This window comes from Chlamydotis macqueenii, chromosome 2 (assembly GCF_036417535.1).
Source record: "Chlamydotis macqueenii isolate bChlMac1 chromosome 2, bChlMac1.mat, whole genome shotgun sequence".
NCBI lineage: Eukaryota > Metazoa > Chordata > Aves > Otidiformes > Otididae > Chlamydotis > Chlamydotis macqueenii.
This window is the reverse complement of record NC_141557.1, coordinates 26,352,740-26,365,949: the sequence shown is the minus strand read 5'-3', so window position 1 is coordinate 26,365,949 and position 13,210 is coordinate 26,352,740. Positions and strand designations below refer to the sequence as shown.

Genomic DNA, 13,210 nt, shown 5'->3' with positions numbered 1-13,210 from the left:
TTTAAACCATATTACTGTGCATATTTTTTATTTTGAATGATAGTTAATCTGAGCTATGATTAATTCTTTTAACATTTGGATAATTTTAAAAAGATGTGCACAAGAGTGTTTACATAGTAGACATGGCTAGATGCAAGTGCTTTTAAATGCAGCTTATTTCATTTTAGTCGTTACCTTCTAGAAGAAAATAGTTCTTGTTTTGTTGTGGGCAGGGTGAGAATTGCCCTTTGCATAGTTTGTGATTTCAGAACCTAGAGAAGGGCATAGGTAGCTGTTAGGCCACACAATTAAGAAATTATCTGAAGTTAGAATGACACTCTGTTGAATTTGGGCCAGATGGGAGTTTGAATGAGTATTTTTTGAATACAGTTAGGTATTCAAAAGGTGTTACCTTTTTTTTCTTGTTTCAAATTTTTAACTCGGGATCTGTCGGTGTAGCAGAAAGGTTATGTCCTGCAGTACGTATTGTGAATGAGATGAACTTTACTAGAACAAGCAGTGAGTCTAAAATGTTTGCCACCGTTGTATTTTAAAACTAGCTTTCAAAATCAGTTGAGTGATGTCTTCCCAACAAACGGAAACTGACATGTTAAAAACATTTAGCAGTTCTTGATTAATGGAATCCTTCCATCTGTAGACCTTCTTTATTAGCTGCTGCACAAATAATGATGTGGAGCTCAGACTCTTGAATCAGACAGCATTTAATGGCACTGAAACTGGTAGTTCAGTGGGGTTTTAAAAATGAAAAAGATATCTGTAGCTCTGGTCTTTGTAATCCATGTGTTCTTTGTTTTATGAACTCATGCCAAAATTGAAAAGCTTCTGCCAGACTTCTACTCTTCCGTAGTATGTTTTCACTTTCTAAGTACTGGCATGCACATCTCAGTTTCTTTACTTAGTTACTAATTCTTCCTTTCACTTCGCTACTTGCTTTACAATGTTCTTGGCTTGTTAGTATTGCATAAATTGGTGTTGATGAATGTGTTCTTGCAGCAAGCATTGAGCTGGTGTCTGTGTGATGGACTGCAGTGTCCTGCAGTGGCTGACCTGCTTCCTCTGTTTTTCCTGGCCACTCGTCTCATGGGGGGTAGTTTCCTTACCTTGTGAGCTGCAGCTTAACTACTACTAAAACTCTTGTCTTATAATAGCTTAACTGGCTGCAGCAATATTAAAAATGTCTTATCTTGAATCTAGCAGGACATAGACTGCAAAGGATGTAACAGGTTAATGTACTGTCTTCCATTTTTAATTTCAGGCTGGAGGTTCTCAAGTGATCTTTACCAATCCACTGGAAATTGTCAAGATTCGATTACAGGTGGCTGGAGAAATTACTACTGGTCCACGAGTTAGCGCCCTCACTGTATTACGGGATTTAGGCTTCTTTGGTCTCTACAAGGTATGTTTTTTTATATATATATATGAATTAAAAGCCAGTTATGAATATTTCAAAAAAAAATTATATCATTGTACTCACCGACTTTCATAGGTGGACATAGTTGTACTTTTAAAAGTCTTCCTTGTTATGTTCATTTTTCATTTCTAATTAAGGGAAGAAACTGTCTTGTATTTTTAAGCATGCCGTTCTTGTGAATCTTACTAAGATTTCTCACTTCAGCAGGTCTAAGTATTGCTCACTGAAGATTAGTTTCTGATTCCTGATGTTCTGCCTAGTGTCAAAATAAACTTATTTTCATCAGCTTCATGATATAGAGCTTACAGTTTCGGAGCTGTGCTTTTGCTCTTACTGTGTCTGATTCAGCAGCTTTCCCAGATGTCATTGTTAATCTGGTGATGGGAATTAATTGCAGCACAATAATAGTGAAAAAATACAGACAGCATGGGAGCCCAGCATAAAAATGAAACACTGAAGCAAGCTTGCCCTTGCTAGTTTAGAAGAACATTGCCACAAATCAAGAAAATCTGCTTTTATGAGTATGTACTACAAGCAATTCTGCTTTCTACATAGATGCGTAAATATATAGAAATTAAGTTAGGTTTAATGTTACGACTGCAGTAGGATTAGAAATGTCTTCTGTTGAATCTAATAGATGTATGCTGCAAATAATTTAAAGGATAAACACACTGCCTTCTACTTTTAGATGAAGAGGACTAGATATGGAGGAGTATGAAAGGTCTCGGAGTGTTCTGAGATAGCCACTACACATAGTATTGAAACAAAAACTGTAATGAATGCCATCTCCTGCAGAGCCCCGTGTGGTGTTTCTTCAGATTCTGCAGCCTGCTTCTCGGGAGAAAGCTTTCACACTACCCATTTGTGCCAGTATTTCTAGTGCAGCAGGTGGTATTCCTCCGTTTCTTATTTATAGCAGTGCAACTATAAACTGAAGATGCTTCAAAAACCACCAAATGAGGCACATCCCCCTCCTCCACAGTATTTAAATTCCATCTCCATTTTTAAGCATCCAGTCTTTTTTAAATTGTTCTGTTAACATTACAAAGAGGAAGCCTGCCCGGGAGTAGATGTATGTGTGTTTTGGCCTGGAGAGAAGTTGCAGGTCCGAATAGGATTTGATGGGGAGTTGTTTTTCCCTTTAAATTGACTTGCTAATTTTTTAGGTGTTTTACTGAAGCTAATGCTATTGTGTAAACTCCTAGTAAATGGCATTATGGTGTTGATCGGGTCAACATTTACAACTGAAAACACGGATATGGTAAAGAGTCTGCATCCCTGAGGCTGTGCGGGAATGGAGGGCAGCTACTGACTTTTACATGGACTAGTGAAAATAAAACATAAAACGAGAAAGAGTCATGAACTAGTTTACTAAAGTTAGCATTTTCTATATTTATTTTTTTTTTCTCAATATTTGCTCTTGGTGGCTGAGGAGAGTTTGCTACATTTCTCCATTTTTAAATGGCATTAATGTCTTGGGTCATATTACAAATTATTTCTGTTTTCTCAAGTAGATACTTGGTGAATATTTGTAAGGAACACACCTGAACAGGAGCTGGTTACAGCACTACCTTACATTGCATTGCAGCAGGCAGTTATTTAATTACAAGCTGCATGGTTTTGTGGATTCATCCATTTAAGTCCATTTACCTCCACAGAAAAAGCCACAGCAGGGTTTGGTTTTGTTTTTACTCTTCTGTTATCTCTGTTTCTGTCTTCACCCCTCCAGCCCGCTCCTTGTGTGCACGTCCTGTTGTATGTCCAGTTTGGATTCATTGCCTACAGAAACGTGACTAATACGAAAAAACTAGAGAATTTAACTTGGCAGTCACAGTCATCCGCCCAGCAAAGCACAGGCCACATCAGAAGGCTTGTGTCCGAGCGCACCCTTGGTCACTGATAGCTCTGTCGTTGGGCAGGTTTGTGCTGTTGTCCACCGAACACCTAACGATCTGGAACAGGAAACTCATTAACACTAGAGCCTCCTCCTCCTCCTTACGGCTAAGTTTATTTTAAACCCAGACCAGCTCACTCTAGTTCTGCACGATGGTTTTGCCCAAGCAAAGAAAGGAGCAGCCTCATGATTTGGGGAACCCATCAGTTATACTACCTTGAGGTGATGTGTAACAGCAGTGTTAGAGGCAAAACCAATCCTCGTATGAATGCTTGTGCTGAGGCGGGCAGTGCTGGTGAGGCCAGGCAGGGATTAATAACTCATTACATGTAAGCCCCAGTAAACGCTACCCAGAAGCATTAATGGCCTAAACTGAATTTCAACCAAGATTAGATTTGGTAGGTGCTTCCTCCTCAGATAATAATAAATGTTCTACTAATGAGAACTGAAATATCTTGGTACATTTGGAACGCTTGTACTCTTAACGAGTCAAATCAGCTTAAAAACTATAAAACAGAAATGAGGATTTTGTGTCTATTTCAGTACTTTTTGTGCTATTCACTTTAATTTCATGCTCTTCTTTGGTTTTAGCTATTCTTTGTTTGTGTCTCAAGACACAAGGCTTGTATCTCAAGCCCTGAATGTACTTATTTTGGTAGACCAAAGTTGTGCTCCACACATACTGCTGCAGAACAACAAGCACAGATACTTCTTTTAGAAAACACTTTTATCTGTGAATCTTGGAGTTTGTTTATAGGCTACATGGGCCTTCAGGTAACTAATTCATCTGTTTAAACACTAGTCTGTCTTAGCCTTAGACAGACTAAATCTTAGATTTAGGAACAACTGATTAACTTTCTTTTGCAACTGTTGAAAGCAAAATTCTAGACTTTGCATTTCAAGAGTTTTCATTTGAAATAAATGGATGTCTTTCCCCTATCCCCCCCTTAAGTTCTTTTTTTAATGTTAAGCTAAAATTAAAATGTAATATTTCATTCATAGTTGATAGCATTTTTTTTGTTTTCATTTTTCCTGTTTGTTATGGCATGAATTTATTTTCTGTTGTTTATTTTTTCTTTTGTGGCCAAAAGAAAGCAAAACCAACCAGAATTTACTACTACATCAGTTTCAGTTCAAGACCATAATGTTTCTCCTTTTCCACTTAAGTTGGTAGAAATTCTTGTAAAACTACTCTAAGAAGGGTTGACTGTAGTTTTCTACAGCAGTTTCCACCACTGACCACCCAAATAATTCACTTCTGATGACTGGATTAATGGATATCAAGTGCCTGTAGTGCTGTGTCCCTGCAAAAGGTGAAGATGGCCACTCTAGATGAGGCCAAGTAGGGTGGGATAGTACAAGAAGAATTCTGCTGCTTACAGAATTTCCTTAGAGGTCTTGCTTTGAGAGGGGAATAAAAGGGATTCCCTCAACCTAATGGATGGCTGGTCAAATCTGCAGAGAGCAAAGATCAGTGATTTGTCTGTACTGCCAGCAGTGGAGGCTTGGTATAGAATAAATGGAGGGATATCACGTATTTAACAGGAGAATGGAGCCTAGAAGATGTGATGTTAGCTTGAAACTAATACTACCATAATGATAATTTTTAAAAATACTTTTAATATATTTTTCAGTGTATTTTTAAGGGGTTGGTTTTTTGGGATGAGTGAGAACATTAACAATCAGTCTGCAAACTCATAGTAGAGCAGAAGTGTTTCCATTGCTCATCAATGTCAGTTTACTTCTGTGTTGACAAGTTACAAACCTTTTAAGTCAGGACTGGTCACCCAGTCTGCTGCACACTGGCTTTTCTGTTTCTCTCGCTCTGCTTTGGTGCTGTTTCGTTTACCATGTTGCAAGGACTGCAGTGAAAATTCTCTTTTCCCAGTTCAGAAATAAATAATCTTGAAAGCTGTTCTTACCCACCCTAGACCAATCCAGCATGCTCTGCTTAGTTCATATGAATCTTTTACGCTGAAATGCGGGTGAAAATCTGTAAGAGTCCCATATAGTAGTCAGCAAGGAAGAATGTACTTTTATTAATTATAACTGCAGCCAGAAGATGCAAAGAATTACGTATGTTGGTCTTAGCTTCATGAGGCAGATTCCTGCATGTCTTAACAAGTTCTACTGCTTGTTGTTTGAATTCTTATATTTTGTGTTAACTTCTACCTATTAAGCACTTTCTGTGGATTTTAAGATAAAATACCCAGACACTTGATATAGGAAATTTCATTGTTCCTGTCTTACATTAACAGAGAAAACCAAGGCACAGACAAACAGATCTTATGTCTCATGTGAACAAATTAACAAAGGAAATGCTATGTAAACCCTTTTTGCATCCAGCTGATTGAGTCTTGTATTGATTATTATTGTAATTATCCCAGCATCCTAGTCCAATTGAGTAGCCATTTGAGGATCTCCGAGAAGCTGGGCTGCGTAGTTTAGATGGCTCTCTGTATTAGTGATATTAATATTTGGGTCATTCATTGGCATGGTAATGTGGTGCTTTACTGTGCTAGTGACACAAAACAATTCACAGCAGTACTCTACCAAGTACTCTACTCTGCTCTGTGCTCTGCTGTACTTGCAGGCTTGACATTAGAATAATTTGTGTTGAAAGCCAGTCTGGAGGTCATCTGGGCAACTCGACCCAGTATTTGACCACCTTAATGGTTTAAAACAAACACATAAACCCCCAAAACCCTCACTCTTTTTCTAATGCCTAATTGGAATTGACTATGTTCCAGCTTCTGTCCACTGCCTTTAATCCTTCCACTGTGCACCTCCAAGGAGAGTTGTCCTCCTTGCATGTTTCAGTAGTTGAAGAGATCAATAAGGTCTCCCCCTAGCCTGCATTCCCTGAGTTCCCTTGCCTTCCCCTTCTTATACCATGGGCTCACCAGCTGGCTTGATGGCCCTGCCCTGGACTCACTCCAGTGTGGCAACATCTTTCTTGTACTAGAGAGACCAGAACTAGACACAGGACTCCAGATGTGGTCTCACAAGTGCTGAATGGAGGGGAATAAAGACTTTCCTTGTGCCCTTGCTACAAGGGGTGGCTGGCTGTCTCCACTGCAAAGAGACATTGCTGACACATACTCAACTTGGCCACCAGTACCCACCAGACGTTTTCTCCAAAGCTGCTTTCTAGCCATTCAGCCTCAGCCTGTACTGGTGCACAGGGCTGTTCCAATCTGGATGCAGGATTTTGTATTTGCTGATTTGAACTTCATTATGTTCTTGTCAGCCTATTTCTCCATCCTATGAAGGTCTCTCTGAATAGCAGGCTTGCCCTGTAGCGCACTAGCCACTCCCTCGATTCAGTGTCGTACTCTGGTCTGCTGAGAGTGCAGCTTCTATAAGTTCCACAGATTTAGCTGTGAAGATACTATGGCAGACCATCTCAAAAGCCTTGCATATAGTCAAGGTGTACAATATCTGTTGCTGTCCCCTCATCTACAGGTCTGGCAGACAGGTCAGTGAGCTGTGATTTGGTAAATCCATATTGATTGTTCCCAGCCTCTCTCTTGCCCTTCGTATGCTTGGAAATGACTTGCAGGAGCATTTGCTCCATAAACTTCTTGGGGACAGAAGTATGCCCAAACAGCTTGTAGTTTCCCAGATCTTCTGTCTTGCTCTTCTTCAAGATGGGTGTGATGTTTGTCTTTTTCCAGTCATCAGAACACTTTGACTGGCTTGACCTTTGGAAGGTAGTAACAGCCTCACAAGGACATCAGCCAGCTATCTTGGCACCACTGGAGGTATCTCTTCTGGTCTCAGGGGCTGTGTATGTGCAGATGGCTTTAGTGCTCTGTCTGTAGGTAATGCTGTGCTCCTGCAGGCTTTTCTGGTAAGCTTGGGGAGCTGAGAGGCCTAAGGGCAGATTTTACTAGTAAAAAGCAGAGCAAAAGTAATTTCTCTAGGTTTCCTGCCCTCATGAGCAACAGCCTCACCATTTATTTAGTTGTCCTTTTGTTGCTTATGTACTTACAGAAGCCCTTTTTACTCCCCCTTCACACCCCTTACTAGATCCAACTCCAGCTGACCCTTGGCTTTTCTGACTCAATTGCTGCATCCCCACGCAGTGGTTAAGTATTTCTCCTGGGTAGCTCATACCCACCTGTGTTTCCTTTTTGCTTTCTGCATTTGAGCTCAATTATGAATTCCCTGTTCATCCATGCTGGCCTTCTGACATGGTTGCTCAACCTTCTGCACAGTGGAATGGTCCTAGTGCTTTGAGGAGACTGTTGCTGAAGATCAGTGTTATCTTGGTGTACCTTTGTTACTAAAAGTTTTTATTTGGGGGAAAATCACTGTCATGGTGCATAGAGATCCAGGTCCAATAATTTAGATCTCCTCTCTTTCTCTTCCTTACCCATCAAAGAACTAAAGACCAGTAGGTCTGGAAAAACAGAAGGATTTTTTTTCACTTGAACTAATTGTCCATCATAAAAAGTACAACAATTTAAAGTCAAAGCTTCCACCAGGCTCAGTGCATCTTCACTGGGTGTTCAGATACTAGCAATTCTGTAATGATAGGCAGCTTAGAAATAAAATGCCTGTTAATTCCAGCAATAAAAAGATTTGACACATACAGCTCATTAGGCTAACTGCTGTGTTGAACCCCTGTAGTTCTTTAAAGCTAGAAAGAAAATATTTTTTTCCACCTTTGCCTAAAATTCTGAACTACTTGTGTAAATAAGTAATTTAAAGCATTGTACTTCTCAAGACCTAGCTGCTCCTTTGGGGAGGCACATAACAGCACTTTTGGAAAAATAATTTGTTTCCTCTGTTAGTCTTCTTTCTGCCAGTAATTGTTGCAGTGAAAGCACCAAGTCATGGAAGCTTATGACCACTAAATTTTTCTTTAGCTACAGATGTTCTGTAGATGACAACTATTCTTAATATAGAGAGAACACATCCCAGTCAGGGAAAATACCATTTAATCTAACACAAAATGTCATTTGTATTGGCAGAAATGGGAAAGGACACATTTCAGATTTTCAGTATTTTTAATAGATTTTATTTAATTTCTGATCATAGTTGAATATCGACGTTATTGTGAAAGATTAATATATTTTTTGTCTTCTGTCGGTAATGTGCAGAAAATCTCGTTAAAGTCAGTTCAATTTATATTATATTGGTTTCAACAGACGTCTGTAAAGTGCTCATGTAAATACACATTGTAAATACACCTACTTTTTTTGTACATCACAGAAACTCATATCCATATAATAGCTACCATAAAATGTTTAATAAAATATTAGTCTTTTGATAAATTATCATTCTGAGTAGTGCTTTACAGCATAATAGACAGTGCCACTCCATAATTCTGAAGAACAAAGTTATTCTGTGATCCCAAGAAGACGGTAAATAATAATTCTTCGAGGAAAGGATATGTTGGTTGTGGTAATTTTTATGATTACAATTACTAGAAGGTATTGAGCTCAGATTTGTGCTTTGGCTGATACCATGAACACAGTTTGCGTTTCCAAAACTAGTCAGAAAAGCTTCCAAAAAGTATCTTTTTTTTTTTTTTTTTTTTGACAATTTTGTAAACAGGCTTCTGGTGTGTTGACCTGGAAAGCATAATCTCGGGTGACAGGATGTGTACCAAGCTCCTGCCTGGTGGCTTTGATAACAGCTGAGGTATTTCACCTCTTCAAGTTGTGGCTTTACAGCAGGATGATAAACATACAAAACAGAGTAGTAAAAGTTTTGAGTTACATTAATTGGCATCCACCATACCTATTTGTGACTGTGGCCTCATCTGTGAGAACCCACTCTTCAGAAATTTTCTTTGAAAATACAAAAAAAAAAAAAAAGCCCTTGCAACTGCAAAGTGGTATAATTTTTGGCTGCAAACTGAATCTGAATTCGAAATCAGCATTTGAAATCAGCATTTTAGTCCTCTAAGTGCTAGATCACTTCCATATTCTGGTTGGTATAAATGCATGTGAATAGAAACCTATAGCAGCTTTTAAGGCAATGTCATTTTACAGTAGAAAAAAATTTCAGCCCTTGAAAGCAAACGCCAGTAGTATTTGATGGACTGTTACAAAACCTGCTAGGTGCTGTTAGGGCTCCGATTCCAAAGGGTTAAGTCTGTAGTAAAACCCAAGAAGAATGCAAAATGATCAAGAAATGACATGCTGCCTATTGTTTGTAGCTATAGGATCAAAATAACAATTATACATGCCAAATAAATTCTAAACCTGTAAAGGAGAAAAAGAGGGGGTGGCTGTAAGTACAGGTGCCAGGAGCATTAAATAACCCTCTCAGACAAGGTGCACCACTGTTGTCTTGAATGCTGCGAGGTCCCCCCAGTCTGGCATTTTTCCCCCTGCACTAGACAATGTGCATTCACTGCAGGAGACTGGGGTAAGCCTGCGTCTCCCAGACCTGCCGGCTCCTTCTGCCCAGCCCGACACAGAGGTGCCTTTGTCAGTATAATTACCCTCCCCTTGTCGTAGAAATAGTTTGTTTAGAGCCTTATTTGCAGGTAGAGCTGGTATAAGCAGGAATTAGCATGCTAAAGAACCTGCCCCAGCGCTGACTTGAGCTTATTTATCCCAATCTTTGACAATCAGGGGTGTTTTTTTTTTTTTACCCTCGTTGGTTTATTCAGTGAGATACTATCCGAGATTAAGAGTTTTAAGGTTATTAAAGAGGTTGAAGATGGGAGCCAACTGGCTGCTGCGGGAGGAAGGCGCATGTCCTGGTGTGTAGGATCTCCCAGCAATTTCATGCCTGGCAGGTCTGTGCCTCAGCTGCCAGAATAAACTGGGGCGGATGATCCGTACAGCTTTCTGGGGATTGATTAAAACTCCTTTTGCCTTTCAGCACGTTGTCCACATCAAAAAGGTGCGAGAAGTAAAATAAATGTTTCTTTTGCTTTTCAAGATACTGCGGCCAATCTCCCTAAGCCTTCCTAATTGGCCTAGGCTGGTTGCGGATGATTAACTTGAAGTTAAATGAGGCCTGCTTTTAAACATGCTTTCCCAGACTTTAAACGGGAACGATGAGGGGAAACTTTAGACTGTTGCGATGCTGGACCGGAGCCAAGCTGGGTTATTATTAAAGTGGATCCAAGTTTTGATCCAGGTTTTGTTTACACTGAGCCAACTAAGTTGATGGACATCTCTCCCTCTCCGCGTACCTGAACGTATGTTATTAGTGATATTAACAATATGCTGTTTCTGCCCCTTGAAAAAGAGCCTTTTAATGAAGGAGGAGGAATATTAGCAGCTCGGTCTGAGTTAGGAGTTGCTCCTATTTGGAGTTTATTGATTTCTGTAAGTTATTTTAACTATGTCAAGATATTTCAGAGTATGAAAAAAATGCAGAGGAAAAAATGTGCACAGTGTTTAATGACAGCATTGCAAAGAAAATAAAAGTAATGTGGCCTGAGGGCAAAGGCAGCAAGGAGATTTGCACTGAGGAAAAGCATGCTCTAAAAATAAACCTTGGAAGAAACCATATTGGTCTGTGAATGTTTCATTAGTGAGTTTCATCATTTTTCTGTGAGGTAAATACAGTACAGACATTTGATTGTTACAAAGTTGGGTTTTTTTTTCATACAGAACTTGGTAAAACCCTTGTCTTTTTATGTGAAGATTAAAAGTAAACTGTAAAATGGGCTTCTGTTGTGCAGGAGAGGCCAGAATTCTTGTGACTCTGGTGAATACAAAGGATTCACCTTCTCTGTGCCCTGAAGGTAAAGTGGATGGGCTTTGCTGATAATTTTGAGAGGAGAATCCAGCCCAGCTTTGCTTTATTCCATGGCTGATAACCCCACTCAGCGCGGGCAAGCAGTGGAGCAGCAGCAGCGCTTCGAGTTCCGTTATGGCATTTTCCTTAGTGTATCTAGAAAGACATCATGAGAACCAGCAACTGGCAGCATAAATCAGACAAATCCAGCTGAGCAGCAAGGCAAAAGATCTTAACAGCAGGAGTCATTAACCTCCAAATGGACTGTCAGGGAAAGCGGTCAATTCTCAGTCTGAAAACGTCAAGAAATGAGCTGAGAAAGTGTGGTGGAGAGCAGCTGGGCTTGGAGCAGAGCACATTGTGCTTATCATGCTCGGTAACTGCATCTGTGACACACAGAAAGTCTGACTAGAAGATCTAATGGCTGCTTTTAGATAAATCTTTATTTTTGTAGAGGCATTCTCTGACTACAGACTGCACTTACTAGCATCTCCTGTGAACTGGCTCGCAGCACCTGGTTTTCCCGTCACACGTCCCGCTTCCCGCCCTTGCCTTGCCTCCCTGAGAGGCAACTTTTCAGTTTTTCTGACACCTTGCAGCTCTTGAGTCTTTGCTTGATAACCAGCATCCAGCTTGGATAAGCACTGTGTTTTAAGCACTATATTTTAACTGCTATTACAGTACACGCTAAGCTTACAGATATGTCCAGGCCTATAATTAGATTTAATTAAATTCTGTGGGTATGAGCATGTTCCCTGCGAAATGGCTGGCACTGGGCCATGCCCTGGTAGACTTGCACCCAAGAGAAGTACAGTAACAAGGATGCCCTGGGAGGGCTCATGGATGAACCTCAAGCAGTTTTAGGACAACTCCACGCTCGCTTCCAAGACAAGAGGCTTGGGCTCGTCCACAAACAGTTTCTTTCTCAAGCTCGGAAGATTTTACCCATTTTCCAAAGCCACCTCCTGTTTGTGCCTTCCTGCCGGTCTCAGTCCTGGTGTGTTCCGGCTCTGGCGTCCTCTAGATCTCCATATTGAGGAAAGGCAGATTGCAAGTTCCTTTTGCTGTTGGAACATGGATGTTGTTCGGTATTTTATTTCTGTTGACCTCCCCTAGTGGCTTTTTTACTTTTGCCCCTGCTTGAAAAACAGGTGATTGCTTGCTGCTACCCCAAAACTTCCCTTGCCTGTTTGCCACCCTCTTAGGTTTGAAGCCAGCTGTACTGCTGGTAACTTCCTTGGCTGTTTGTACCACTTACAAAATTGACAGCAAGGCAAATTTAACAGTAAGAGCTGAAACTGACTTGAAACAAACTGTGTCCCGCATCACCTGTGCTTCAAAAATCACAAGTAAATCATCCTGATGCTCTTGTGCGAAGGAGTTAGTGTTGCGGCCCTACTCTCTTTCTTTCCCTCTTTCCCTGGATCTGTGTTGCATTATCAATTGCAATTCTGCATAGACGCATGGACGGGGCACTGTTTTCCCTGAAGTATTTATTGTAAGTGGGAATGAGAGGGGACAGACCTGTCCTGTGGCTCAATCTTCTTCAGACACATCCTAAACTCCCACTGCTGGTGCGTGGCTACAGCGTTAGCTACTTAAAATTCTGTAAGGGTGTTACCAGAGTTTGCTTCAACACATTGACATTTTCTCTCTAAATAACTACAGTACTTGGGAGTGAGGGAGAACAAGTAGACATGATAGCAATGATAGAAATTACTGAACCAAGAAACAACACACAGACGCTCTGTGGCAGGGTGAAATACATGGATTTCTCAAAATTTTGAGAGAAGGAATTACTTTTTCTATAAGCCCTTTACAACAAAACAAACCAAAAAAAATTACAATGTTCTCTGGTGTTCATAGTTCCTCATGTCAAGTCTGCTCATCCTCGAAACTTGTTCTCTTTTGCAACACAGGGTGCTAAGGCGTGTTTTTTGCGTGACATCCCCTTCTCCGCCATTTACTTCCCCTGTTATGCTCATTTGAAAGCTTCATTTGCAAACGAAGATGGGAGGGTTAGCCCTGGAAATCTGCTCTTGGCTGGATCAATAGCTGGTAAGTGCCCAGGTTTCTTTTTGCATGCCACTATAATGTACCTGCTGCGCAGTAGTTGTGGCAGTGAGGACTTGGAGAAGCTCAGAAGAACATTTTGCAGCCTTGTGCCCAAATAACAGAAAGCTGCCATGCTG

General features: G+C 40.4%; 1 protein-coding gene across 3 annotated transcripts in view; it reads left to right on the top strand.

Annotated features, from left to right (window-relative positions):
- SLC25A13 (solute carrier family 25 member 13) overlaps positions 1-13,210 on the top strand; it is a 101,072-nt gene that overhangs the window by 81,861 nt on the left and 6,001 nt on the right. For all 3 annotated transcript variants that reach the window (XM_086742362.1, XM_086742361.1, XM_086742364.1), the window contains exons 14-15: positions 1,256-1,396; positions 12,938-13,076. In XM_086742362.1, coding sequence (XP_086598488.1) covers positions 1,256-1,396; positions 12,938-13,076 — 280 coding nt within the window. The remainder of the gene's footprint in view (positions 1-1,255; positions 1,397-12,937; positions 13,077-13,210) is intronic.